Source organism: Callithrix jacchus, chromosome 10 (genome assembly GCF_049354715.1).
Source record: "Callithrix jacchus isolate 240 chromosome 10, calJac240_pri, whole genome shotgun sequence".
In the NCBI taxonomy this organism is placed as follows: Eukaryota; Metazoa; Chordata; class Mammalia; order Primates; family Cebidae; genus Callithrix; species Callithrix jacchus.
Genome location: NC_133511.1, coordinates 83,484,590 through 83,507,510, shown reverse-complemented (window position 1 = coordinate 83,507,510; position 22,921 = coordinate 83,484,590). Strand labels below are relative to the sequence as shown.

At 52.4% G+C, this 22,921-nt stretch overlaps 1 protein-coding gene across 30 annotated transcripts in view; it reads left to right on the top strand.

The window, feature by feature from the left end:
• Positions 1-20,748, top strand: part of USH1C (USH1 protein network component harmonin) — a 50,804-nt gene extending 30,056 nt beyond the window's left edge. For 4 of the 30 annotated variants that reach the window (XM_054241460.2, XM_054241458.2, XM_009007754.4 and 1 more), the window contains 11 exons: positions 2,373-2,525; positions 3,858-3,974; positions 4,535-5,017; positions 8,603-8,722; positions 9,856-9,906; positions 12,567-12,608; positions 13,008-13,061; positions 13,396-13,495; positions 16,378-16,487; positions 17,834-17,889; positions 20,271-20,748. In XM_054241460.2, coding sequence (XP_054097435.1) covers positions 2,373-2,525; positions 3,858-3,974; positions 4,535-5,017; positions 8,603-8,722; positions 9,856-9,906; positions 12,567-12,608; positions 13,008-13,061; positions 13,396-13,495; positions 16,378-16,487; positions 17,834-17,889; positions 20,271-20,283 — 1,299 coding nt within the window. In that variant the 3' untranslated portion in view covers positions 20,284-20,748. Of the gene's footprint in view, positions 1-2,372; positions 2,526-3,857; positions 3,975-4,534; positions 5,018-8,602; positions 8,723-9,855; positions 9,907-12,566; positions 12,609-13,007; positions 13,062-13,395; positions 13,496-16,377; positions 16,488-17,833; positions 17,890-18,969; positions 19,418-20,270 lie in introns of those variants that run through there. The other 26 variants (XR_013523338.1, XR_013523328.1, XR_013523326.1 and 23 more) reach the window with 13 other exon arrangements.
• Positions 20,749-22,921: the final 2,173 nt, after the last annotated feature.

Genomic DNA, 22,921 nt, shown 5'->3' with positions numbered 1-22,921 from the left:
GGTGGATCACCTGACATTGGGAGTTCATGACCAGCCTGGCCAACATAGTGAAACTCTGTCTCTATTAAAAATTCAAAAATTTAGCCCAGCATGGTGGCACATGTTTTAATCCCAGCTACTTGGGAGGCTGAGGCAGGAGAATCACTTGAACCCAGAAGGCAGACGCTGCAGTGAGCCAAGATTGCATCACTGCACTCCAGCCTGGGTGACAGAGCAAGACCCTGTCTCAAGAAAATAATAATAATAATATAAAGATTCAGTGTCTTCTATTTCCACCTTGGCAGTAAACCCCTCTGAGGCTCAAGGTTTCCAGGCTTTTGGCCCCATAAAATTTATGCCAGGGCCTGAAGGATTCACGATTCTGACTAAGCCTTTGCACCAGAATTGCTTGAGTCACTCATGTAGACCAGCCCTACTTGCTGGAGCCCACAGTCTGACGGGGGAGGCAGATTCACACACAGCTAGGTAACCTGCGTGGGGCTAGTCTGAGATCAGTGGGAAATGTCACTGGGAAGCTTGCCCTCTGCATCTGTACAGATGTGACTTTCTTGGGCATGAAACAGAAACTGTCTCCTGCCCTGCCCAGAAGCCCTGATTCTATAATCCCAGCGCTAGCAGTTTTTTGTAAAGCAACAGAATGGTCATTTCTCTCATAGTGGTCCTGGGAGAGGCCAGGCTCTTACTCTAGCAAGCTGCCATTAGGCAGTGTCTCTGGCTCCTCTTGGGAAATTGCTGTCTGCATCTCTACCACAATGGCAGGGATTCATCTATCAACTGAGCTAGGAGTCTAGTGAGCAAGGTAGGCAATGAAGCAAGCAGGACTCTGAAGCAGGGAGAACCATTTTCTCGAGAGGCTCATACACTGCTCTGGAGGTGGGTCCCAGAGGTGACCATTTCCAGAGCACATTAGCAGTTCACAGAGGTGTGTGTCTTTAGGAGAGGAGCTAGGAAGAGTCCCTCAGAGGTCCCACCAAGTCCCACCAACTGTGGATGAAAGATGTGTGTCCATTACTAGGGAGCTCAATTCCTCATTCCTGGCCTTGGATGCTGAGTTGATTTAGGAAATTTGAGAGCAGATCCCCGGAAGGCTTGTTTGGAGTGGAGTTGAGCTCAGTGAACAGGGGGTTTCCTCCTTACCCCAGAAATTGCCCAGGGTGTGGGCTGTCTCTGCTGCCCCTCTCCTGATTGCTCGCTCTGTCCTCCACACTGTGCATGATGGGGGCTGACACTCCCTCCCTCCTGCAGTGTTTCCCTTGCCCCCAGCTCATAGGGGCACTGTAGAAAAACTGGGACCTCAAAGATTCAGGTCCAAATCCTGGCACCATCGCTTATGAGATGTCTGATATTGAACAAGGGACTTTACTTCTCTGAGCCTCAGCTCCTTCATCAAAGAATGAAGATAAACCTACATAGGAGATTATTGATGTAAATCCCTTGGCACATGGGCAGTTCATAAATGATCATTCTCTTCCTGCCTTAGCCCCTGGCTTCTCTGCAACCCCATGAGGGAAATGACCAGGAATGCAGGGTCGGTGGGTCTAGTTCCTACAGGAAAAATAAGGAGTCTGTTTGCCTTTCCTGTCCCTCCCCAAATCCTCTAGAACCTGATGGTGGGTGTAAAGTACTTAGGCCATTCTCTCCATCCCCTCCGTCCCAGTCCTGCAGTTTCCAGCTAGCCCTCAGTAGAGGGTCCCAGTTCAGAGGAAACTGTGGGTCTAGATTCACCAGAATGAAATGGTCCAGAGCTTAAGCACCCGGGAAAAATCGGATATCCCTGGCTCTGAGCCCCCAGGTCTGCATGTGGCTTAGGACAGGACCTCTACGGTTGGGGCTTGCCAGCCCTCCCAGATTTTCTCTGGAGCCTCCCAGGATGCATCTCTGAATCTGAGCATGAGGTGATGTATAGAAAGCATGTGCCAGATACAGGGAAATCAACACAATGCCCTTTATTTATATAGTACTTATTTATTTCTTATTTATACAGAACTTTTACAAAGTTCTTTCATAGATCTCATTTCATTGGCACTGGGTGACAAGCCTGTGGAGGAAGTATTTTTACCATTTGGGAGATGAGGCAAATCAGGCACAGAGAGGTTAAGGAACTTAGCCAAGGCCACACAGCTAGTTAGTGAACTAATAAGCCAGTCTTTCTGGCTGGTAAAGAGAATGTGTCTCCCACTCTGCAGTGGGTAGCTGTGGCCTTCCTGTCCTAAACCTGAGGTCTGATCTCCAGTGCGGTGAGGCAGAGCTGTGGGAGGGGCTCACTGTGGGACGGTTGTGCTATCTGAGAACTGGATGCCTGTGTGCTGTGCTGTGCTAGTGTCGATACTCCTTGCAATTCTCGTCATACAAACAATGCCACATCTACTCAGAAAGGAAAAGATAAGAAGAAAGCCAAGTATGACAGCCTGCAGGACTTGAGAAAGAATAAGAAGGAACTGGAGTTTGAGCAAAAGCTTTACAAAGAGAAAGAGGAAATGCTGGAGAAGGAAAAGCAGCTAAAGATCAATCGGCTGGCCCAGGAGGTATGTGTCCTGCCTGCAGGCCAGGTGAGCATCCCTGGGACACAATGTGATTGTTCCCCATGTGCTCCCAGAGGACCAGCTGGAGTTGTTCTCCCCAGATGACATACAAGGGTGGAGTGAGCCCCTCCCCGCTCTCCAACCTGGAGAGACAGAGATCACGCCACCTGCCCAGGGCCATCTGAGGTTAGCTCCTGGCTTACATGTTTGGAATTGAGACTAGCCTCCTTGCTCGGGGGTGTGTCTGAGGCTAGCCTCTCTGACCAGATGTTATGTCTCAGGTTAGCCCATAATACACCTAGCTTAGAGGTGTGAGTCTGTCCTTTTCACTTCACCACACCAGAGTCTAAGCCTAGGCCTCTCCATCTTACGTATGGCTCTGAGGCTACTCAGAGTATGGTCTGAGTCTAACTCTTCTGCCTTGCTTGTAGCTTTGAAGTTAGGCTTCCACTGACCTGTTTACAGGTCTGAATCACTCTGGCCTCCCTTTCCAGGTTATTCTAAGACAAGATCCCCCCGTCTCCCACAACTTAGCTTGGCTCAGGAAGTATAGGTCTGAAACTAATCCCTTTATGCAGGTGGTAGGTCTGAGGCTGTCTCCCCATTAATTAGGCTATGAGTCTAAGGCTGCTCCCATCAACATAGGGAAAGTCTGTGGCTAGACCTCATCAACCTAGGAATATATCTGAGGCTGTTTACCTGAAGACATGTCCAAAGCAACTGTACACCATGAATAATTCCTATGCTAGGTGAGATGGGTAACCTTAACTCCCTAGCTGTAGGAGGTATCATTGTTTCTGCTTCTCTTTAGTGCATACACAAATCAGAATGCCAATTGGATTAGATTATAAAACAAGAGAAGTCCTGGAAAATGTGAAATGATTAGGTCTGACATTATGAACAAATTAGCTACATAATTAAAAATAAGATTGAACCCGTGCTTCCAAGGGCAAGACACAATGGAGCAGGGAAAAAAGAGTTAAGTTAAACTCTTGGAATGTGCTGGGGGAGGCTACAAAAAGACCATTACCGGAAAATTGTAAAAGCCTCAGGGTCCATGGGGATCTGAGGTCCAGCTGATCCCTCACGATACATAAGCCCCTTCTCTGATTTTGCCAACAAGTTCTGCTTGGTGAACTTGACACCCCGCCATACTCTTCTCCCTTGTTACTGCCTCCTTGAGGGCCAGTTGGAACAAGCCCAGGTCTCTTTCTAGATAGTTGCTGCACCTCACAGAACTCTGGAGTTTTTGAAGGAGTGCTTTCATGCTACTTCTGTCCATGTTATTCAATATGCCCTTTGTCCTCTCCTCTCTGCACCGATCCTGGGTCCCAGGTGTCTGAGACAGAGCGGGAAGACCTTGAAGAATCGGAAAAGATTCAATATTGGGTGGAGAGGCTCTGTCAGACGCGCCTTGAGCAGATTTCCTCTGCTGATAATGAGATTTCAGAGGTAACAGAGCCCTTTCTTCCACAAAGACCCTCCTGCTACCTTCAGAATGACCCACTGTGGGGACAGTGGGAGATGAGATGGCCACTAGCAAGTATCCCCAGCCTCACAGGTGCCCATCCACTGCCCAGGCCCACCGCTTCCAGCCCACTCCCCTCTTGGGGAGGAGGGATATGTCTGTATTTCTGGATGTATTTCCAGAGTGATTACTAAGTCCCAGCTCATTTGAGATGGTCCCAGTTAGGGATGTTGTCCTGGCATTATGGCTAAGCATGCCCTTACACTCTCTAGGGTGTTCCAATTTAGAGGATGAACTATGTGAACACCTTACCACCCACAGATGGCATAACTCGGGGGCTCTCCTGCATTTGGGCACTCCCTGCCAGCAGCCTAGTATGGGCTCAGCTGGGCATCCAGGTGGCAGAGGAATGGCACCCCATGGTTCTGGTTTAAGGGCGGTGGGTAGCAAGAGAAACAGATTAGAAGAGCATAGTGCTCGATGTGAAGTGGAGCACTAATCAGAGTGACAGTTACAGAACCTCCTTGCAACACCCCCCCCCCAGATGACCACAGGGCCCCCGCCTCCTCTGCCTTCTGTTTCTCCCCTGGCCCCACCATTGAGACGCTTTGCAGGTGGACTGCACCTGCACACCACTGACCTGGACGACATCCCTTTGGACATGTTCTACTATCCCCCCAAGACTCCCTCTGCTTTGCCGGTGATGCCCCACCCTCCATCCTCCAACCCACCCCACAAGGTCCCAGCACCCCCTGTCCTCCCCTCATCTGGCCATGTGAGCACCTCATCTTCCCCCTGGGTGCAGCGCACTCCACCCCCCATTCCCATCCCTCCCCCGCCATCCATTCCCACCCAAGACCTCACTCCCACCCGCCCACTGCCCTCGGCGCTGGAAGAAGCACTGGGCAACCATCCCTTCCGCACTGGGGACACAGGCAGTCCAGTGGAGGACTGGGAGGGAAAGAACCACAGTGGGAAGCCCACCAACTCCCCTGTTCCTGAACGCAGCTTCCCACCCACCCCAAAGGTACTGCCCCTGTTCTGCATGCTATGTTTGGAAGCAGCAAGAATGGGGAGAACTGCTGTTTCCCATGTCCTCCACTGCTCCTGAGAGTGGGGACAGAAAGAAACATTGTCTCACCCCATTTCCAGGAATGCCCCCTCTGTGTGCATGTGTGGACATCCTGCATGTATATGATTCCTACAGATTTTGAAGTGCTATACTGTATGTGAATAGCCTGGGACCCTTGGGAGAAGCAACAGTGTATCTAATATTCATTGCTCTCTGGTAGCTCTTCTTTGTTAGCATAGGCTGGTAACTTTCAATGTAGTTCTTGCATGGCTATGGTAAGGAATAGCGAGCACTCTTTCCACTTATTATCCCAGAAAGCCTTGAATATGGGAAATGACTCCTGATTTAACAGGAAAAAAAGGGAAGGGAGGAGGAAGCAGGAGAGGAGTACTAGGCTCTGTAAATGAAGTGATAACACTGTCAAATGCAGTATTAGGACATTCCAGGGCCATTTTCTATGCTACTGACCAACTGCACTGGCTTGAAGTGTAATACCCAGAAATTTCTGACCTATTTTCGGCTATAGAAAAAATAAAGATGGGAGAGCTCCTAGAAATCTCCAAATTTACTACTAAAAGAATAGGAATGTTTTTCTTGGATGTTGGAAAGATAAATTGTCTCTGAAAAAAACATATTTCTTATTAATCATTCGTAATCCAAAGACTTTTGAAATATGCAGTCTCTGAAGAAGACACGGAGCTTGGATCCCATGAAGAGAAAAACAAAATATTATTCTGCTCCCGTAGCCATGAGGCCAGGCTTGAGTCAGTGCAAAAGCAGCTCATGTCAGCTGAGGGTAGCAGGGGCTGCTGGGGGAGGGCATAGTCAATAATAGCACCTGACCAGTGGTTTTTATTAACCTGCCCTGCATGGATTTCAGTTCCTTAATGGAGAGAAGGACAAGCATCTCAGAGCACTCAGGAGAGCTTAGGAGAAGGAAGGTAGCAGTGAAGGCAGTGCCAGATGCCAGCAAGGCTGCAGCTTCCAGCAGGAAACTCTCAGAGGGACCCTTTCTGGAGCTCTGGTTGGGATCATGGGCCCTGCAGCTTTGATAGGAAGATATCTCCCTATTCCTGGGACATCTTCCCCCAGATCCCAGCCAGGATCTGGTTTCTAGGGCTGAGTTAGCTTTGCACAACATTCTTCTCTGTAAGTTACCTCCATCAAGATGAGCAGTAGCTTTTCCTCAACAAATATGAGTCCACACTGATTGAGTACCTGCCTGGGGCCTCTCTTTGCGAAAGGAAGAGGGAAACAGTGCTGAAGAGGGTGCAGAGGAGATTGACATACCTGTGCTTTCCAGGACTTCGCCATGTGACAGATGAGCTGCTGCCCAGGCAGGCTTCTGCTATAAAATATGGATAGGCCATGTGGTGTGGGAGGGATTCATTTTAACTGAAGGTTGAAGACAGCTCTGTGGAGTAGAGGGCTTACAAGCTGAGCCTCGAGGGATGGCAATACATGGAGGACAGCAGCAAGGGCATTGCAAGTGCAGGGAACATAAAGATGGCAAGTTGGAGCCACAAGGAGTCAGACTGCCTGGGTTTGAATCCCAGCACTGCTACTTACTAGCTGGGTGACTTTGAATACATGCTACTTCATCTATCTGAGCCTGGGCATCCCTGTCCAAAAATAGGAATGCTAATGGCAGCCACCTATTTGAATCAGATGAGTTAATACATGAACACATTCCAAGTTAAGATGGCAAGGGTGGCAGGCACATCATGGGTGTTCAGTAGTCATTAACTATGGTTATTGACAGTTCAGAGTACAAGAAGATTTGGGTGAAGTTGCAAACCTGGGATCTTAGCAATCTCATTAATCTCAGCAAAACTTTCATTCAGGGTCAAGATTCAAGACAGAGTCCAGCGTTCTCTGATTCTTCATGGCATCACCAAGTTCCCACTGTTAGTTCCTGATCAGAGCCCAGGGAAGGTTAAAAGCCCCCCAAGCAACACATGGAGCCCCTGAAGAACTGGACCATAAATGTCTTTAGTGACATCAAAGCCAGGGTTGTCCCAGCCTCAAAGGCCAGGGGTCCGTTGTTTGGTTGGCTTCATCTGGCCCACCTCTCACCCTTGTACCACCTACCCCGCCCAAACTCCTCCTCCCTGCTGCCCCTGGCGAGCTGTCATCAGTGCTGCAGCAGGACATGTGGGTGACCACATGCCCACACAGTAGCCCAGCCACCAGCAGGCCCCAAGTCATGGAAACAAACACCTGTGTTGGCTTGACACTTGTGCCTGCCACACCAGCATCTGCTATCGGGTGGTTTTCAGGGCCAAATCTATCCACAGGCACTGTCCCATGTGCTTACTGTACTATTTAGTCATTCATGTATTCAGTCAACACATGCTTATTGAGCATCTACTATATGTCAGGGCACTATGCAGTGCACTGGGAATCCCCGCTACATAGACAGCTGCAGTCCCCTGCTCAAGACAGTCTGGTGGGGAACACAGAAAAGTAAGCAGGCAACTGCCACACCACCAGGGTGGACACAGAGGAAGCACAGGTGCTGTAATAAAGAAGAGGGGTGGAGGAGAGCAAAATCTCAAGGGAGGCTTCCTGAAGGCACTGATGCCCAAGCTAAGACCTGGAAGGTAATGCGGAAGAAGGAGAGAGCACATGCAATGACCTCAAGTCAAGAAAGCCTGGCATTTTGGAAGCTAAAGTTAGGCAATGCGAGGAGAGTGGCAAGGAGTGAGAGATGAGGCTGAAAAGGAAGGTAGAGAGGCTCGTGAAAGGCCTTCGGGGTGAGGCCAATGAGCTCAGTAGTCAATGGAAACTCTTGGGAGGTTTTGGGGCAGGGTTGTGAACTGATTAGATACACCTTGCCCAAGATGTTCAAGTGGGTTAGAGCCAAGCAGACAGGTTGCATCAGCTCCCCTGGATGCCACTCTTACTGGTCCTCACCCCATGGCTTCTAGAGACTACGTGCCCCCACCCACTAGGAATGGCAGATGCTTCAGAAACTGGAACTGTGGCAGAAGAGAAGGCCCTTAAAGACAGGGGACACTGGATAGCACCCATGGCCACTGAGAGAAGGGTCTGAAAGTGTGTCTCCGGAGTGACATTGGCTGCTAGCACCCGCAAGCCAGGCTCTAACTCAAGCACCTGATTTCTTAGAACCACTCAGTAGTTTCTGTGGTCTCAGCCCACACTGTGGCCAATGCACTTCTCATCCCTCTGCTGAAGCCTGTGTTGGCTTGACACTTGTGCCTGCCACACCAACATCTGCTATCGGGTGGTTTTCAGGGCCAAATCTATCCACAGGCACTGTCCCATGTGCTTACTGTACTATTTAGTCATTCATGTATTCATTTAACACATGCTTATTGAGCATCTACTATATGTCAGGGCACCATGCAGTGCACTGGGAATCCCCGCTACATAGACAGGACCTCCAGCAGGTTGCATGGACCAGGCTGGCTCAGCATGTGCATGGGTGTAGATTTGCATGTATGTAGAAGTAGCATGACTGGCCTCGGCCACCGCACCATGACCTCACCTGGGTCCCTGTTAAACTAACCCCTGTAGACATTTTGCCCAAGCCCACAGCCTCCACGAGGCCCTGGCGTGTCCACCATCTCCAAACCTGTCATGGTCCACCAGGAGCCCAATTTCATCTACAGGCCAGCTGTGAAATCTGAAGTTCTGGTAAGCCCCTTGGGCGCCCTCTGGGTCATCTCTAGAGGAGCAGATGAAGGCTACCCACCCTGAGTTCTGCTTTCTCTAGAAGGCAAGTGAGGTGGGACAAAAATGCAGATCACAGATGCCATCTTGTAACCTTCTTATTGGCCAAGAGTTGAGGCCACATGGGTGTAAGCGGATGTTGACATGACCAGTGGAATTTCTGTTCCCCACTTGACTAAACAGCCTGGAGCTCTGTCTAAAAGTAATAATAACCGATAAGACCTGTGAAGAGCCTCCCATGTGCCAGGCTTTGCACGGCCTCAATGAATCCTCACAGCAGTGCTGTGAGATGGTTCCTGGGGGCATCCTGTTTAACATTCAAGGAAAGGGAGGCTTAGAGAGGTCACCAGAGGGGCACCAGGTGCCCCAGGCAGAGCCTGGACTTCCTGCTTACCCCAACGCCTTTCAGACTCCAAAGCCCACACTCCCACCCTCATTGCCATCTTGCCAAAACCTACAGAGATTCCAGGTGCCCTGGCCCTGGCCCTAAGGCCTGTTGAGGCCTGGCATGAAACACCCTCAGATGGGGCACTGGCCAGAGCAGATACAATCCCTTCCTCCAACTCACTTCTCACCTCTCACCAGGACTAGGAGTCTGAGGTGAGGTCCTGGGGAAGTGGAAGGGTCTGCTGGCCTCAGTTATCAATGGCTAAGAGAGCTGGGATTCATGTGCACCTCCTAGAGGTGCTGACTGCTGACTGGCCTCCCATGCACAGTGAGAAGAATCATGTCAGAATTTTAACTTCCCTTTCAAGGAAACTCTATCCAAATGTCAGGACAGGACAGCTGAGATATTTATTTTGGGCCTTAGCTGTCCCATCAGCTCCCCAGAGAGCAAAGATTTGCTCCTGGGATAGCCTGGCAATGCATTCATGTCATGTTCTCTGGCTAATGTCAAGGGGTGGTGTTTGCTGGACAACAACTGGGTAGCATCTTTGGGTGTTGAGTAGGCCCTTAACATAAGCCAGACTGTCTGCTCAGGGAGGGACATTAGCAGGGCAGCCCTAGGCTGGCAGGCTTGAGGCTTGGCACCAGAGGGCAGCCAAGATCTATGGGTAATATCCAGTGTGGAATTTTCTTTCCCCCAACCCCGGCAGCCACAGGAGATGTTGAAGAGGATGGTGGTTTATCAGACAGCATTCAGACAAGTAAAATGATATACACTGTGTGTCTGGGGGTCTCCCCACCACCCCCTGTCCCTCCCACTCTGTGCCACTTCTTTCTCTCTGGGAGTACCTGGTCAGGTCCGCAGCAGCCCCATCTGCCACGAAGCCTCAGGCCAGAACTATGTTATCCATTGCCTGTGCAAGGGTTGGGGAGGATTTCATATCAGATGGGGACCCAGGGCTTGTTAGACCCCGGGCATGAGCTGAGAAGGCAGCCAGATCCCTGGGTACTTACCTTGTCTGCTGCTGTTTGTTCAGAGAGGAGCAGGGCAGAGGGAAGCCTCAGAGGCCAAGATGGGCCCTCACTCCTGGGAGAGAGGGAAGGCACTGCCTCAGGTGTCTCCCAGTACCTTCCCCTCTTCTCCTTTGGGTAGATCACAGCTTCACCAACCCTGCCTGACACTGAACCAGCATCAGGGAGGAGGTGGTGGCTGAGGTCCTCCATGTGCCTAGGGTACTCCTGTGCACAGGGACGTGGAAGTCCTTGCTGGTCCTCTGAGTGTCATCAGACAGGCAGCCACCTACCCCACTGCCTCCTGGGGTGCCTCCACAGAGCCAGCCATTTGGTTGGTTGTATCATCACCAATGAAAGAAACCCCAGGACAGAGGGAGATCTTGCAGCCAGCCCAGGCTTCTCCAGCCTCCTCACTGATAACACCATCAGGCCACAGGCTGATTTGACCACAGGCAGGGAGCAAAGGGGCAATATTAATAGTGAAGTGAGACATAGGTGTTGGCAAAAGAGACTGCTCCCAGCCCAGGGATTTGTCAATCTAATCTTTCCAACAACTCTGGATGGTAATGCTGTTATCATACCTATTTTATCTATGAGAAACCAAAGCAGAGAGATTTGAAAATGTGCCGACATTGGCACAGCTAGTGTCAGTCCCTGGATTTGAATCTGGGAGGTTGGTCTCTGCAGCCTGTGCTGTTAAACACTGCGCCTTCCTGCCTCTAAAGCACTGTCGCCACAAAAGAGGCCTTCCAGGAACTGGTGGTTTAGGGGGCAAATAGCCCTCGCAGGGAGAGAAGTAGGGAAGTGCAGTCTAGGCTCCAGGCTTGGAGGCAAACCCTTGCTCTCCTGCCCACTGACTGGATGACCTTGGACATGAATATCACCTCTCTGGGCCTCAGTTTCTTCCTCTGTTGAATGAGGGGCTGGGCTGCCTCTTTAAGGGTTGACCAGTTGCAGCGGTTTGTGAGTCTCTGATCTAAATGCACACAAAACACAAGTACCTGCCATCTGACCCATCCCTGAGAGCTGCTTCATAGGATCATGGAGAAAGGAGGCCAGAGCCAGCCTTCCAGGGGAAACAGCCGAGGTAGGCAGGGCCCTCAAAGTCGAAGAGCATCGACTCCACACCCTGCCCAATGACCCCTCTTGCCCATGCATTCACTGCGCCCCCTCCTCTGTCTGCTGCCCACACAATGACCTGGATGTAGCCTCCAAGCTGAGCCAGGCTCGTTTTCTCTTGGGGTTGAGCCTAGGTGATGGAAGCAAGTGAGGAGGGATGCCAGGGAGATGATTGGGAATCTATTTGCTGATACTTGGTGCTCATCTTGTGCCCAGAACTTGGTTGTTGCATTCTGAGGATTGGGGTGTCTGTGGCCTCCCCACCACACAGACCATGGGCCTCAGGGGACACTTGGTGTGGTCTAGGGACCTCATGCTGAGGGTGGCTCCATTCAGTCTGGTGAGGCCAGCTCCACTCAGTCTGGCGAGGCCTGCCACGGGGCTCTCCTCTGCTCCACCTTCCATGGGGACCAGCCATGGCACTGCTACCCTCACACTTAGCATCCTGGTGCCTCAGCCTGGGGATGCCCCTGGCTCCCACTCACTGCATGTGACTCCCAAGGAAGGCCACATGTTTGGGCACTGCCTCACTGCATGTTCAGGTGCTACCTCGCTGTCTTCTTTCTGCATCTTGGAGCCACTGTCCCCACAGCATCCCCCATCAAGCCAGGTCCCTTGAACTGTGTGTCCTCCCCTCTCCCCTGGCTAAAGGGCCAACCTGGGCTCCCCAGAACCTGGGGAGGCCTCTTACCTTCTAGGTGAGTATTACATGAGAGCACTGCCAGGACCCAGGCCAGCACAGCTTCTCATCACCACCTGCTTTCCTCTTGTGCCTGTGGCCTCCCTCTATCATCTTGTGGCTCATTTCCAGGAATAGCCTTCTCTTGAGCTGGATGGGCCCCTCCTGGGAGTCAGCGCACTGGGTGGAGATGCCCTGAGCTTCATCCCCACAGGGCCTGGGCCTGCTCCAGTGAAGACTTGGGAGAGATGAGGTGGGACCTGAAGGACTTGAGGCTGGGGCTGACACTTTCAGCAAGGCAGACACTCCCTCTCCAGACCATCTAGACATCACTGGTGCCCCTGCAGCCCCTGATGCTTATGCCGCTAAAGCAGGGCAGAGCCGGGGTCCTCTAAAGCCTTCTTCAGCCTCCTGCTTGTCCCTGAGCCTGGGTGCCCTGGCTACTGGGGCTGCTGGCATCCTGTCTGCATCCCCCACCCTGGCCATGCCTGCTCCCACCCTGCCCCCCACTTCTGACCCTTGGATTCTGACCATTCACCCTCATCCTCCCCAACCCTGACCCTCAAGGGCTTCTGCTCTGTTGCCCTAAAACCCTCCCTTTGCTTCCAGGATTTCCGGAAATATGAGGAAGGCTTCGACCCCTACTCCATGGTAAGAGATGACTCTTCTCTCCTGGAGGAGTAACCCCAGGAACAGGGCAGCATGGGGTTAGAGCGTTTGACAGTAATGCATTCTAGGCACTGGGGTCCTGGGATGAGGTGGGGCATAGAAGAGCCCCAGTGATGCCCCAGCTGCTCTTCCCACAAAGGTTTCTTCCAGAGGGCATTCCAGCGTGAACTGTATGGTGCATATGCACATGTGTCCACTGTCCCCATTGGGCCTGGGACCCCCAGTTGAAGACCAGTGGAGAGTAGGACTGGGCACAGTGCCCTTGCTTATGTGCTCTATGGGGTCCAGTGTCCCATAGGTGCCTGGATTCCCCTTCCACCCCTACCCCCAGCGCCATCCTTCAGGCCAGCTCAAAGCATCCCACTGTCTTTTCCCTTCTAGTTCACCCCAGAGCAGATCATGGGGAAGGACGTCCGGCTCCTGCGCATTAAGAAGGTACCTGGGCACATGGAGGCCAGTAGGCTGCCATCCCACTCTGCACCCACCCCTCCCGCCTTGGTTCCCTGCTTCTACTCTCAAGGTCACTCCCAGGTGTCCTCTCAGGTCCCCACTGTCCTCCCCTCTCCCCATGGAGATGCCTTTCTGTTACAGGGCCGCATATTACCCAGGCCCCACTTGGCATCCAGGCCCTGTCTTCTCCTAATGGCATTGCCAGTGGCCCCATGGCTTCTCCTGATCTTACTGTGGCTTTGTAAAGAGACTCCTTCATGCCCAGGGTCCACAGGCTGCTGTCGGCTTGGCTCCCTAAGGCCTGTTTTCCTCTAACCAGGAGGGATCCTTAGACCTGGCTCTGGAAGGCGGTGTGGACTCCCCCATTGGGAAGGTGGTCGTTTCTGCTGTGTACGAGGGGGGAGCTGCCGAGCGGCATGGTGAGTGGGAAACAGCCACACCCAGCTTTGGGGATGATACAGAGGTTGGGCGGGGCCCTCTGGGAAAGCAAACAGGTGACCACTTGGAGTGGGCTGTTGTTTGCTGGGGAACACACTCACACTCAGGTCCATCCATGCAGTCATCTGTCCAATCCCTGGGGGATGGGATGGTGATGGGACCTGTGAGTACACAGGCAAGCCAGATGCCACCCTACCCTCAGGGGCTCCCCAGCCAGGGTTGGAGACGGGCTCAGAATTGCCAGATACTGAAAGTCAGAGCGTGGTCTCCTAAGGGCTGACGGGGAACTCAGAGTGGAGGGAAGCTGTGGGAACCCAGAGGGGCCCATAACCCACCAAGGGGAAAAGGGAGGCCAGGATCGCTCCTCAGAAGGGTGAGCCCTGAGCTTAGCCTTAGTCAATGGCAGCCTCATGAAGCGGAGAAAGGGCTTTTGAGGAAGAGGAGAAGCGTGGAAGCCCCCGAAACCTTTCCTGTCCTTTCAGTGATGGCAAGAGCCAAACGTTTGCCCAGAACTAGCCATGTGCCAGATGCCATTCATCTGGCTCACAGCCCTGTGTCTGAGCGTTTCATGGATATGAACTCACTTAATCCTCACAACCCTGAAAGCAGGTTCTGTTACTTTCATTTTATAGTTGAGAAAACTGAGGCTCAGAGAGGTTAAAGTATTTGTTCAAGACCCACAGCCAGGAGAAAGTGGAGGCTGGACTTGAATCCCGGCAGTTTGGTTATTTTGCTTTACTTCCAGCACAAGTGCCACCTCTGCCTGAGGTCTTCCACAGCCTTGGCCCCTCCCAGAGGGCCAGAGGCCCCCATACTCCATGTCTGTCTTCTCATTTTGCATTGATCTTTATCCCCTTATTAACAAAAACACCCTCTGCTGATGAGTGAAACCTTTCCAGACCCCAGGCACAGTCTCTTGCTTCAAACAATCACCCCCTTCAGCTGTCGGACAGTGTCTGAACCCCCACCATTGGTGATTGCTTCTTCCATGTCAGAGTGGCTCCTGAGTCCTTTGTGGGGATGTGGGTGCCCTTGGATGAGGAGCCCTAGGCCTCTTACTTTCCCAGGCCAGAGGTGGGGATCCCATAAGCAGATCTTTTCCAGGCAGTTCTAGGCTGGAGCCAGGCTGTACCACAAGCTGGAGGTGGTAAGAGGTAAGGGGCAGGAAACAGAGTAGGAAAAGGCCCTTTGGGGCTGGCAGCCAGGCTTCGGTAGGTTACTAAGGTGAGGTATGGGCACTGGGAGCCCTGGGTACAAGTCCAACTCTGCACCCATGTCCTTGGTGACTTCACACTCTAAGCTTTCATTTCAGCCCTAGGAGGGGGCCTGCTCAGCTGGGCAGCTGCCCCAGCCCATCAGTGCCCACCCAGGCCCTACTCTCCTCTTCTATCTTCATTTCTGTGTCACCTGGTGACATTTCTGTGACACCTGCCTGCTGTGTCTAGCAGAGAGAGGGGACCAGGATGGAGGGGCGACTCTCTTGGGTCCTTCCCACTTACAAAGCCCCAACCCAACCACTGCCTTATTGCCCCTGAGACTCTTTCTTGAATTTGTACAAAATGAAAAGGTGAAAGTCGCCTATCCCCATCTGCACTGCACAGAGGCAACTTATTTCTATGGTTTGGTCCTCCACTGCTTTGAACATAACCAGCTGAAGATGAAGCTTCCCTAGGAGCATGTGTGTTTCAAGCCACCTTGGCCGCCACTGTCAGTATCATACACCACGTTCCTATGGGCCTTCCTGCCCACAAGGCTTCTGGCTGATTTATTTTCAATGTCACCTGGAGAGTGTTCTGTGGACATTAGGACTGGAAGAAATTCCTCAAAAAAGGGCTCTGATGTCGAAGAGGTGTGGGAAACCACGCACAATTTGTCTACATCTTGGAGAGCCGCAGTGCATGTTAGCATATTCAAGACTGACAGATCCTGCAGTGAGTAGCTCTGTTCAGCTTATAACTCAGCTTTCCCCAAAACTATGAGATCCCAGGCAGCTCTTCCAGGAGCACCTTTTTTTTTTTGAGACGGAGTTTCGCTCTTGTTACCCAGGCTGGAGTGCAATGGTGCGATCTCGGCTCACCACAACCTCCGCCTCCTGGGTTCAGGCAATTCTCCTGCCTCAGCCCAGGAGCACCTTTTTTATAGCATTCGTTTATTCAACAAATACCTACTGAGGTCCTATTTTGTGCCAGGCATTATGTGAAGTGCTGGGGATATTATGGCAAACCAAAAAGACAACCCCTGCCCACGTGGAGCTGGCAGGGTGGTGGGAGAGACCATCAGTAAACAAGTAAACAAACAGGTTAATGATTACAAATTGTGGAAAATGCCAAATAAGAAAAGCCCAGGATGCTGGGAGAGAATAGGCAAGATCTACATTCGATTGAACGGGGGTCAGAGAAGTCCCTTCCGACATTTCATCTGAGACCTAGGAGAAGAGAAAGCGAGGTGGGGAACAGTGACACGAAGGCTCTGAGGCAGGAGAGAGCATGGCAGCTCAGGGACCAGAACATACCGGCACGGCTGGGCAACAGGGAGGGCCGGCCAGCAGAACTGACTCAGGCATCATACAGTGCTGGAAATGCAGGACCATCTCCCTCTGTAGTAACAGAGGCTCATCGTCAATGATGTCCCTGTTCTCCTGAGCTGGGGTGAGGGGGTGTGGATGGGATGGGTATAAAATGCCTTTTGACTAACCACTCACTAGGTGGCTAGTTTCCCCTCATGCTTCCTGAGTCCACATGAGCTTTCAGAATCCAGTGACGGGTCTCTTCTACGGTCTGGCAGTGACCCCCTTTGTCAAGCCCTGGGGCCAGGCACGTGTCACATACAGCCCAGTTGGCCCATCAGCCTCATCTTCTTGCAGGTGGCATTGTGAAAGGGGATGAGATCATGGCAATCAACGGCAAGATTGCGACAGACTACACCCTGGCTGAGGCTGAGGCTGCCCTGCAGAAGGCCTGGAATCAGGGTGGGGTAAGAATAAGTCCCCTCCCTCCTTTCCTCCCTCACCTGCCTGCCTCAAACCCTTGCCTCTGCAGCCAGCCCTCCAATCGGATGCCTCATCCCAGGGCGGGCATCTGGGGTCCAGGCAACTCTTTGGTGACACCACATACTCCATCCAGCTAGTGGTTTAAATCTGACAAGGTGGTATTCAGAAAAATAAATGTCAATTCCTGACCTTAGAGCTAAAAAGCCAGTGGCTCACACAGACTCCCAAAGCCAGAGCATGGCAGCTCATCCAAGAAAAAGACTTAAGGTCTTTTCTGAGTGCACACTGAACAAGAATCAAGAGAATGCTGGGGGCTACCAGAAAGCATTAGCAAAAGCAAAGAACCCAGGATGAAGGAGGGGCTGGTGGGAATCCGCTCTGCACTCATTAGACACCCACCTGGGGCAGGGCTGCCACATAAAGTTGCCCAGGCTGTGCACTGCCCAATCTGAGGGGGTGCCCTTTTATAAACCGTAGTGTGAATGGCGCCTGCTCATGTTGTGCAATGCACAACCTGTGCAACTGTATACAGGCAGCCGAGCCTGAGGTATTAAGTTCAGTGCCGAGGAAGCTGACCAGATGGGCCTGGGACCCACATGAAGGGATGTGGAGAAGAGAGGACTCACGGGTAACATGATGACTATCTTTGATTATCTGAAGGGCTGCATTAGGACAGAGGGAGCAGAAGTGTTCTCTGTGATTCTTGAGGGAAGACCTGGATTAGATGGAGGGAAGTCCTGGGGGAAGAGAGAGAGATTTCAGCTCAATATTAGGAACTGGCACATGGTAGAGGGGCCCAGTGATATTTCTGATACTTTTCAGGGGATACACCCAAGCCAAGGAGGGAGAATGAAGGGCAAGTCAGGGATGGCAGTGAAGGGGATTCAGATGTTAAGATCAAAAAGCTGGGCCAGAAGTCCCCGTCTTGGCTGTGCAACAGAAGCTACATCGGAATTACCCAGAGAGCTTGTTAAAAGTGCTATTCACCAGGACTCACCCCTGACTTCTAGGGGCCAAGTCCATGAGTCTACACTTTTAAGAAGTTCTGTCAAGTGACTGAGGTTGCTGCCTGTCCCCAGTCCATAGATCAGCATTTGGGAACTTAGTGTCATTCGAAGGCCTTTCAACCCTGGCCTCTGTGGTCCCGAAGCCTCAGAGACTAGAAACGTCCTCAGACCATGGAAGCCCACAGTGAGGCCCATGTGGGCCCCTGGGAAGAAGGCGCAAGCTGGCCGATCTGGGCCACAGTGCCCAGAAATGGGGATGGAGTGCCGAGGCAGATACATCATCCAGTGAGTGTGCCCCAGAGTCACACACCTTCTCCCCACAGGACTGGATCGACCTCGTGGTTGCCGTCTGCCCCCCCAAGGAGTACGACGATGAGCTGTAAGTGTGTGTAGGCACCTAGCCTGAGAGCGCCTCTTCCTTCTCTGGAATCTTAGCCACTTTTCTCCAGCCCACCCCAGCCTTCTCCTGCCTGAAGGAATGGTCCAGGCACGCAGCTTCTCCTAGCCAGAGCTCCTAGAAAACTCCTGGACTAGCGCTAAGATTGTCCTGAAGCAGTGTCCGAGCTGCATCCCAGGAGGGCTTGTTCAAATTCTTCTCAACCATGGGGAACTGAGGCTCGAGATCTCAGACTGAATAAGCCGTGACACTGGGACAAAGACTCAGGATTGTTAATTCGCCACTTAGAACTTTATCCCCTGCCCCGTGATTAGACAATTAGAAGATATCTGTGTCCACCCTTCACTCTCTGCAAGGTCTTCCTAGTGGCTCACTGCATTCACTTTGCTGTGTCTGTAGGCAGCCAGGGCCACAGGCTTTTGTCCCCAATCTGTGGGATCTTCAGGGAGCTTCGGCCTAGTCTGTCTCTCTCTGTGATTCCCTGTGTGTCTGTCTCTGTGTACTGTGGGTCTCTCTGCCTTCTCTCCTCCTCCCTCTCTGTCTTTCACCTTCTCCTCCTTCCTTCCTGTCAACCTCTTTCTTATCTGCCCTCCTCTTTCCCCTTCTTCTCACTCCCCTTTCTCTCTTACTGTCTCCTATTCTTTCTTCCCATTCCTCTCCATCCCTGGCTCTGAGTCCCTGCTCCTCTGTCCTTGTCATTCTGCATCCATTCTTACCTCTCTGTCTGCCTTTCTCTGTCTCTCTGCCTCTGTGGTGTCCCACCTCCATCCTTACCACATCCCATCACCTCTCCAGCCCTCACCCACCCATCACTCACCTACTCACTGGCTGCCTCCTGCCTCCTGCCTCCTGTCGTGGCTGTGCCTGCTTGCTCCCCATGGCCAGCAGAGTCTGAGCTCTACACATGTCTTGGAGAAACCAAGGTCCAGCAGCTACTAATTCTGGAACCCAGGGGCTAGGCAAAACCCAAGGCAGGAGCCCAGTGAAAGGAGAGGCCCATGGAGCTCTGCCTGGCAGTAACCAAACCTGTTTTGTGTTTCCTGCTTTGCTCTGTGTATATAGCGCTTCTCTTCCCTCCTCCGCAGCTGAAAGCCCCCAGCCGGTCCGAAAGCTCCTTGAAGACCGTGCTGCCGTGCACAGACACGGGTTCCTCCTGCAGCTGGAGCCCATGGTGAATAGGCAGGCCACAGGGCCCCGTCTGTCCCTGCTGCGTGCAGTGGCCATCTGCTGCCCACGCAGTCAGCAGGTTCTTTGGACTGGCGTCTGGAGGGTACACAAAGCGCCATCCCTGAAGTACTGCCTGGGGCCTGCTGTTGGCCACAGTGGAATTGTTCAGACTCAAGGCCCTTCCCTCAGGGAGGTGGTGCAGAACCCAGTCTGCAGAACTTGCTTGTGACCCAGGTGTCCTGACTTATCACAGCCTGGGACCTGCTTTGGGTCCCAAGCAGCACCCAAATGAGCAGCATGAAACACTGGGCACTATTCTCTGCCGGGCACAGACAGTGCCTCGAACCAGGCATGTGGGGCTGGGGGAGCCCACAGGAAGCCTAGCTGAAATTTCCCCCCAAAAGGTGTCCTCAGCAGAATGTGAAAATTCCCCTTCGTGTGAATGCCAACTTGCTGGGAGCTCTGCTCTACCCTGGCCCCCATACTTGGCCAGAACCAGGGCTAATAAGAGGTTTCGAAGACTGGTCCAAAGAACCCAGGTTGGCAGATTAGAGTTGCTTGTGTCCTCTTGTGACCTGTTGTGGCTTGAGCCCTGCTCAGACCAGCTGTCTTCTCTGTCTTCTCCCTTCCTTGGCCCTGGGCTCTGTCTGTGGGACATACCGCAGAGCCCAGCTGTGGGATGTGTTTCTCACCCTGTGATAGGGATGTGCTCGTGGACAGAGCTGGCAGGTGGCTGTGAAACTGGTTTTTAGTGTGGCCTGAAGCCACAGATGGCAGCATCTGGGGCAGACCCAAGCCTGGACTTGACTTTCTTGTTACAAGTTTCCCAAAACATTAGGGCCTCATGCTCCCAAGATAGTTGGCCGGCTGGACCACGGCTTCTGGGATGGCCTGCATGGCCCTGTGTTTTCTGTCACTTGCCTTTTGCAAGGGACTGTTGCATGTGTTCCCCCCAGTCTCCCCCTCCCCCAACCCCAGGTGTCCCCCTCACCCCCTACTTTCTCCCTGGCCTCCTGCGTGCTGTGGCTGTGGCTGGTGTGTAGCCACTTGGGGCCTGCACCCAGAGGGGTCTCCAAAGGTTGGCAGGGCCTTGTACTGCCAGGGCAGGTGCTCCTGTTGTGGGGCCTTGTTCTGGCTGGGCTGCGTGTGCACTCACAAGGCCTGCACCCACCTGGACTGCTTCCACTTCCCTGCAGGACCTTCTTCTAAAGTCCAAAAAAGGAAAGCAAATTCACCCCTAGAAAATGGTGAGCTCCACCTCCTGAACACAAAGCCTCGGACCAGCCTTGAGAGAGGCCATACTGCAGGCACCAGATGGCCTCCCTGGAGTCCTGAATCCAGCACCCAGAAATCTCAAACTTCTTTGGCCCTGAACCAGCGCCAGATAAGGAACAGCTCTGCCCACTCTTCTGAAGGCCAGCATCAAGGAGAGGGAGCAGGCAGCTGTTTGGGAAAGTATCTCAGGGATCCAGACTCTCATTCCTTTCCTCTGGCCCAGTGAATTTGGTCTCTCCCAGCCCTGGGGGACTCCTTCCTTGAACCCTAATAAGACCCCACTGGAGTCTCTCTCTCCATCCCTCTCCTATGGTGCCTGCTCTAATTGCTGCTAGGATTGTCACTGCAAAACTTACTGTGAGCTCATTAATACAATAAACAGATGTCTTTTCCAACTTATAGGAGTGAGTGTGGATTTGGGCAGCAGATTCAAGGCTGCAAACCAAAAATCCATGAGGATTGTGGCTCCTATTCAAGGGTGAGAGACAAATCCCAGTGCTACGATCTGGGTCTGACATGAAGGATGTGATCAGATGGCCAGGGCTTGCTTGGAGCAGAGGGTTGCAGAAGCAGGAGACAGGCAGGGCTGGGCTTCAGTGTCTTCTCAGCAGAGATGGGAGGAGATGAAGTCTATGTGGCAGGGATTTTGCTCACTTCCAGAAAGCATAGCTGAAGGCAGGAGACCCAAAAGGGTGCCCCACCTTCTTTCAAGGACATCACATCCACCAGTGCTTCTCCTGAGGTCACCACGACAGCATGTGAGGGGTCAGATGCAGGGTCCACTCCTGCCGTGGAAGCGCATCCCACAGAGACACAGGGGCTTGAGGCAGGAAGCCATAACTCCGAGGGCCCAGCAGGGGGCATGTCAAAGTTCTGCTGGTGACAGGGACCAGGGCTGCTAGCTCCAAGGAAGACAGCGGGGCTGTATCAGCATGACTCGCCTGACCCCGTCTCTGTTTCCCCATTCCAAATTCCTGAGGTAAAATCTGATCAAGCCAAATCACCTGAGTGGGCGGCCCTTGGGTTAGAGACCAATCACAGGTCCAGTCAATGGTGGCTGGGGGTGGGGTCACATCCCAGCCAACATAGCTGCTCAGGCAGCAAGGACCGCAGGTAGCAAGTCATGATCACCACCCCTCCCAGTGGATGACTTCAAAACACCCACTGCCCATCCCCCAGGTTCAGCCCTATGAATGAATCCCCCAGCCTCATCCCACAATGGATTCAGACCAAGCTGGACCCTGAGGACTTGGTGATAAAACAGACTCCCTGCTCCCAGCACCTCCCAGAATCATGGTAGGGGTGAGGGGCTCAGACCAAAATGCAGGGACTACCATGTGGGACTGAAAAAAATCAATGGGTGGGGACAGAGAGGGGGAGCAGAGAAACTGCCAGGCTTTCTGATGTCCTCAATGAAGACAAAGCCACAGTGTTATTCGAATTACTGGCTCTCTGAGACAGCAACCACACAGACGAGTTCCTTGTGTTTTCTTATGTAGCACCTAACCTGGCTCTGGAGACAATTCCAAAACCCAGGTGAAAGGTGGGAGCTGCTGTTTGCTGACACCCATGTGCCTGGCCTAGGCTAGACCCTTGTCTGCCATCTAAACTACAACACCTGGGCTTCATGCACGGCCATCCCAGGAGGCTGGTGACAGCAGCCCACACTCAGATGGCATGGACTATGTGCCAGGTATTGTTCTAAGCACTCAGCTCATACACTCCATCAACAACTCCGTGAGGCAGGTGCTATTATTATCAAACTCATTTTATTAAGAGACAGTTGATATACAAAGAGGTTAAGTCACTTGCCTGAGGTCACATGGTGAGGAAGTAGCAGAGCTGCGATTCCAACTGGGCACTTTGGTCCCAGAGAGTGTGTTCACCCATTTCCACCTTATGCTGTAGAGGGCAGGGCAGCTCCCGTCGGAATACTGCAAATTCCAGTCTATTGGCAGAACACTTCTCCCCACCACTGAAGAACCGTGAATGTTCCGCTGTTGGGTGATGGTCACCTCCTCTTGTGACCTACAAAAACTTCTGCTGAGGCCTTCAGCTGGTCAGTGCCTGCAATCTCACCATTGGAAATTCACCTGCAGCTGGAGTGAATAAGTTTATCAGTGCTTATCGGGACCTGGTGAGTGAGATGATAAAGGGGCCTTGAGCTCCTGATTAGAGGAGAACGGCAGGGAGGGTGAGGGCTGGCCAGGGCAGGAAGGGGGACTGAGAGGAAGCAGGAGAAGTGGATGGCACAGCCCGAGCCACGAGGTCACCTAGGCCCGACAAAATGCGGAGAGTACAATGGGCTTCAGCTTCCTTTTTTATGATTCTCTCTTCATTGTCATCAAGGAAATGAACTCTCATTAGGAAGTTGTCCCATGTTGAATCCAGAGTACATAGTTCTCTCCAGCAGACACTGGCATTAACCAGGTAAGAAGGGAAAGTGTGGAAGAATTTGTATAGAAGTAGAATCTAAATCAGCTCCTGACTCGCTCTGGGAGCCATAGGAATGCTGCTGGGGCCAGAGTCCATGGGAGGACTGGGCCAGACATCAGGATCCTCTTCAGTGACC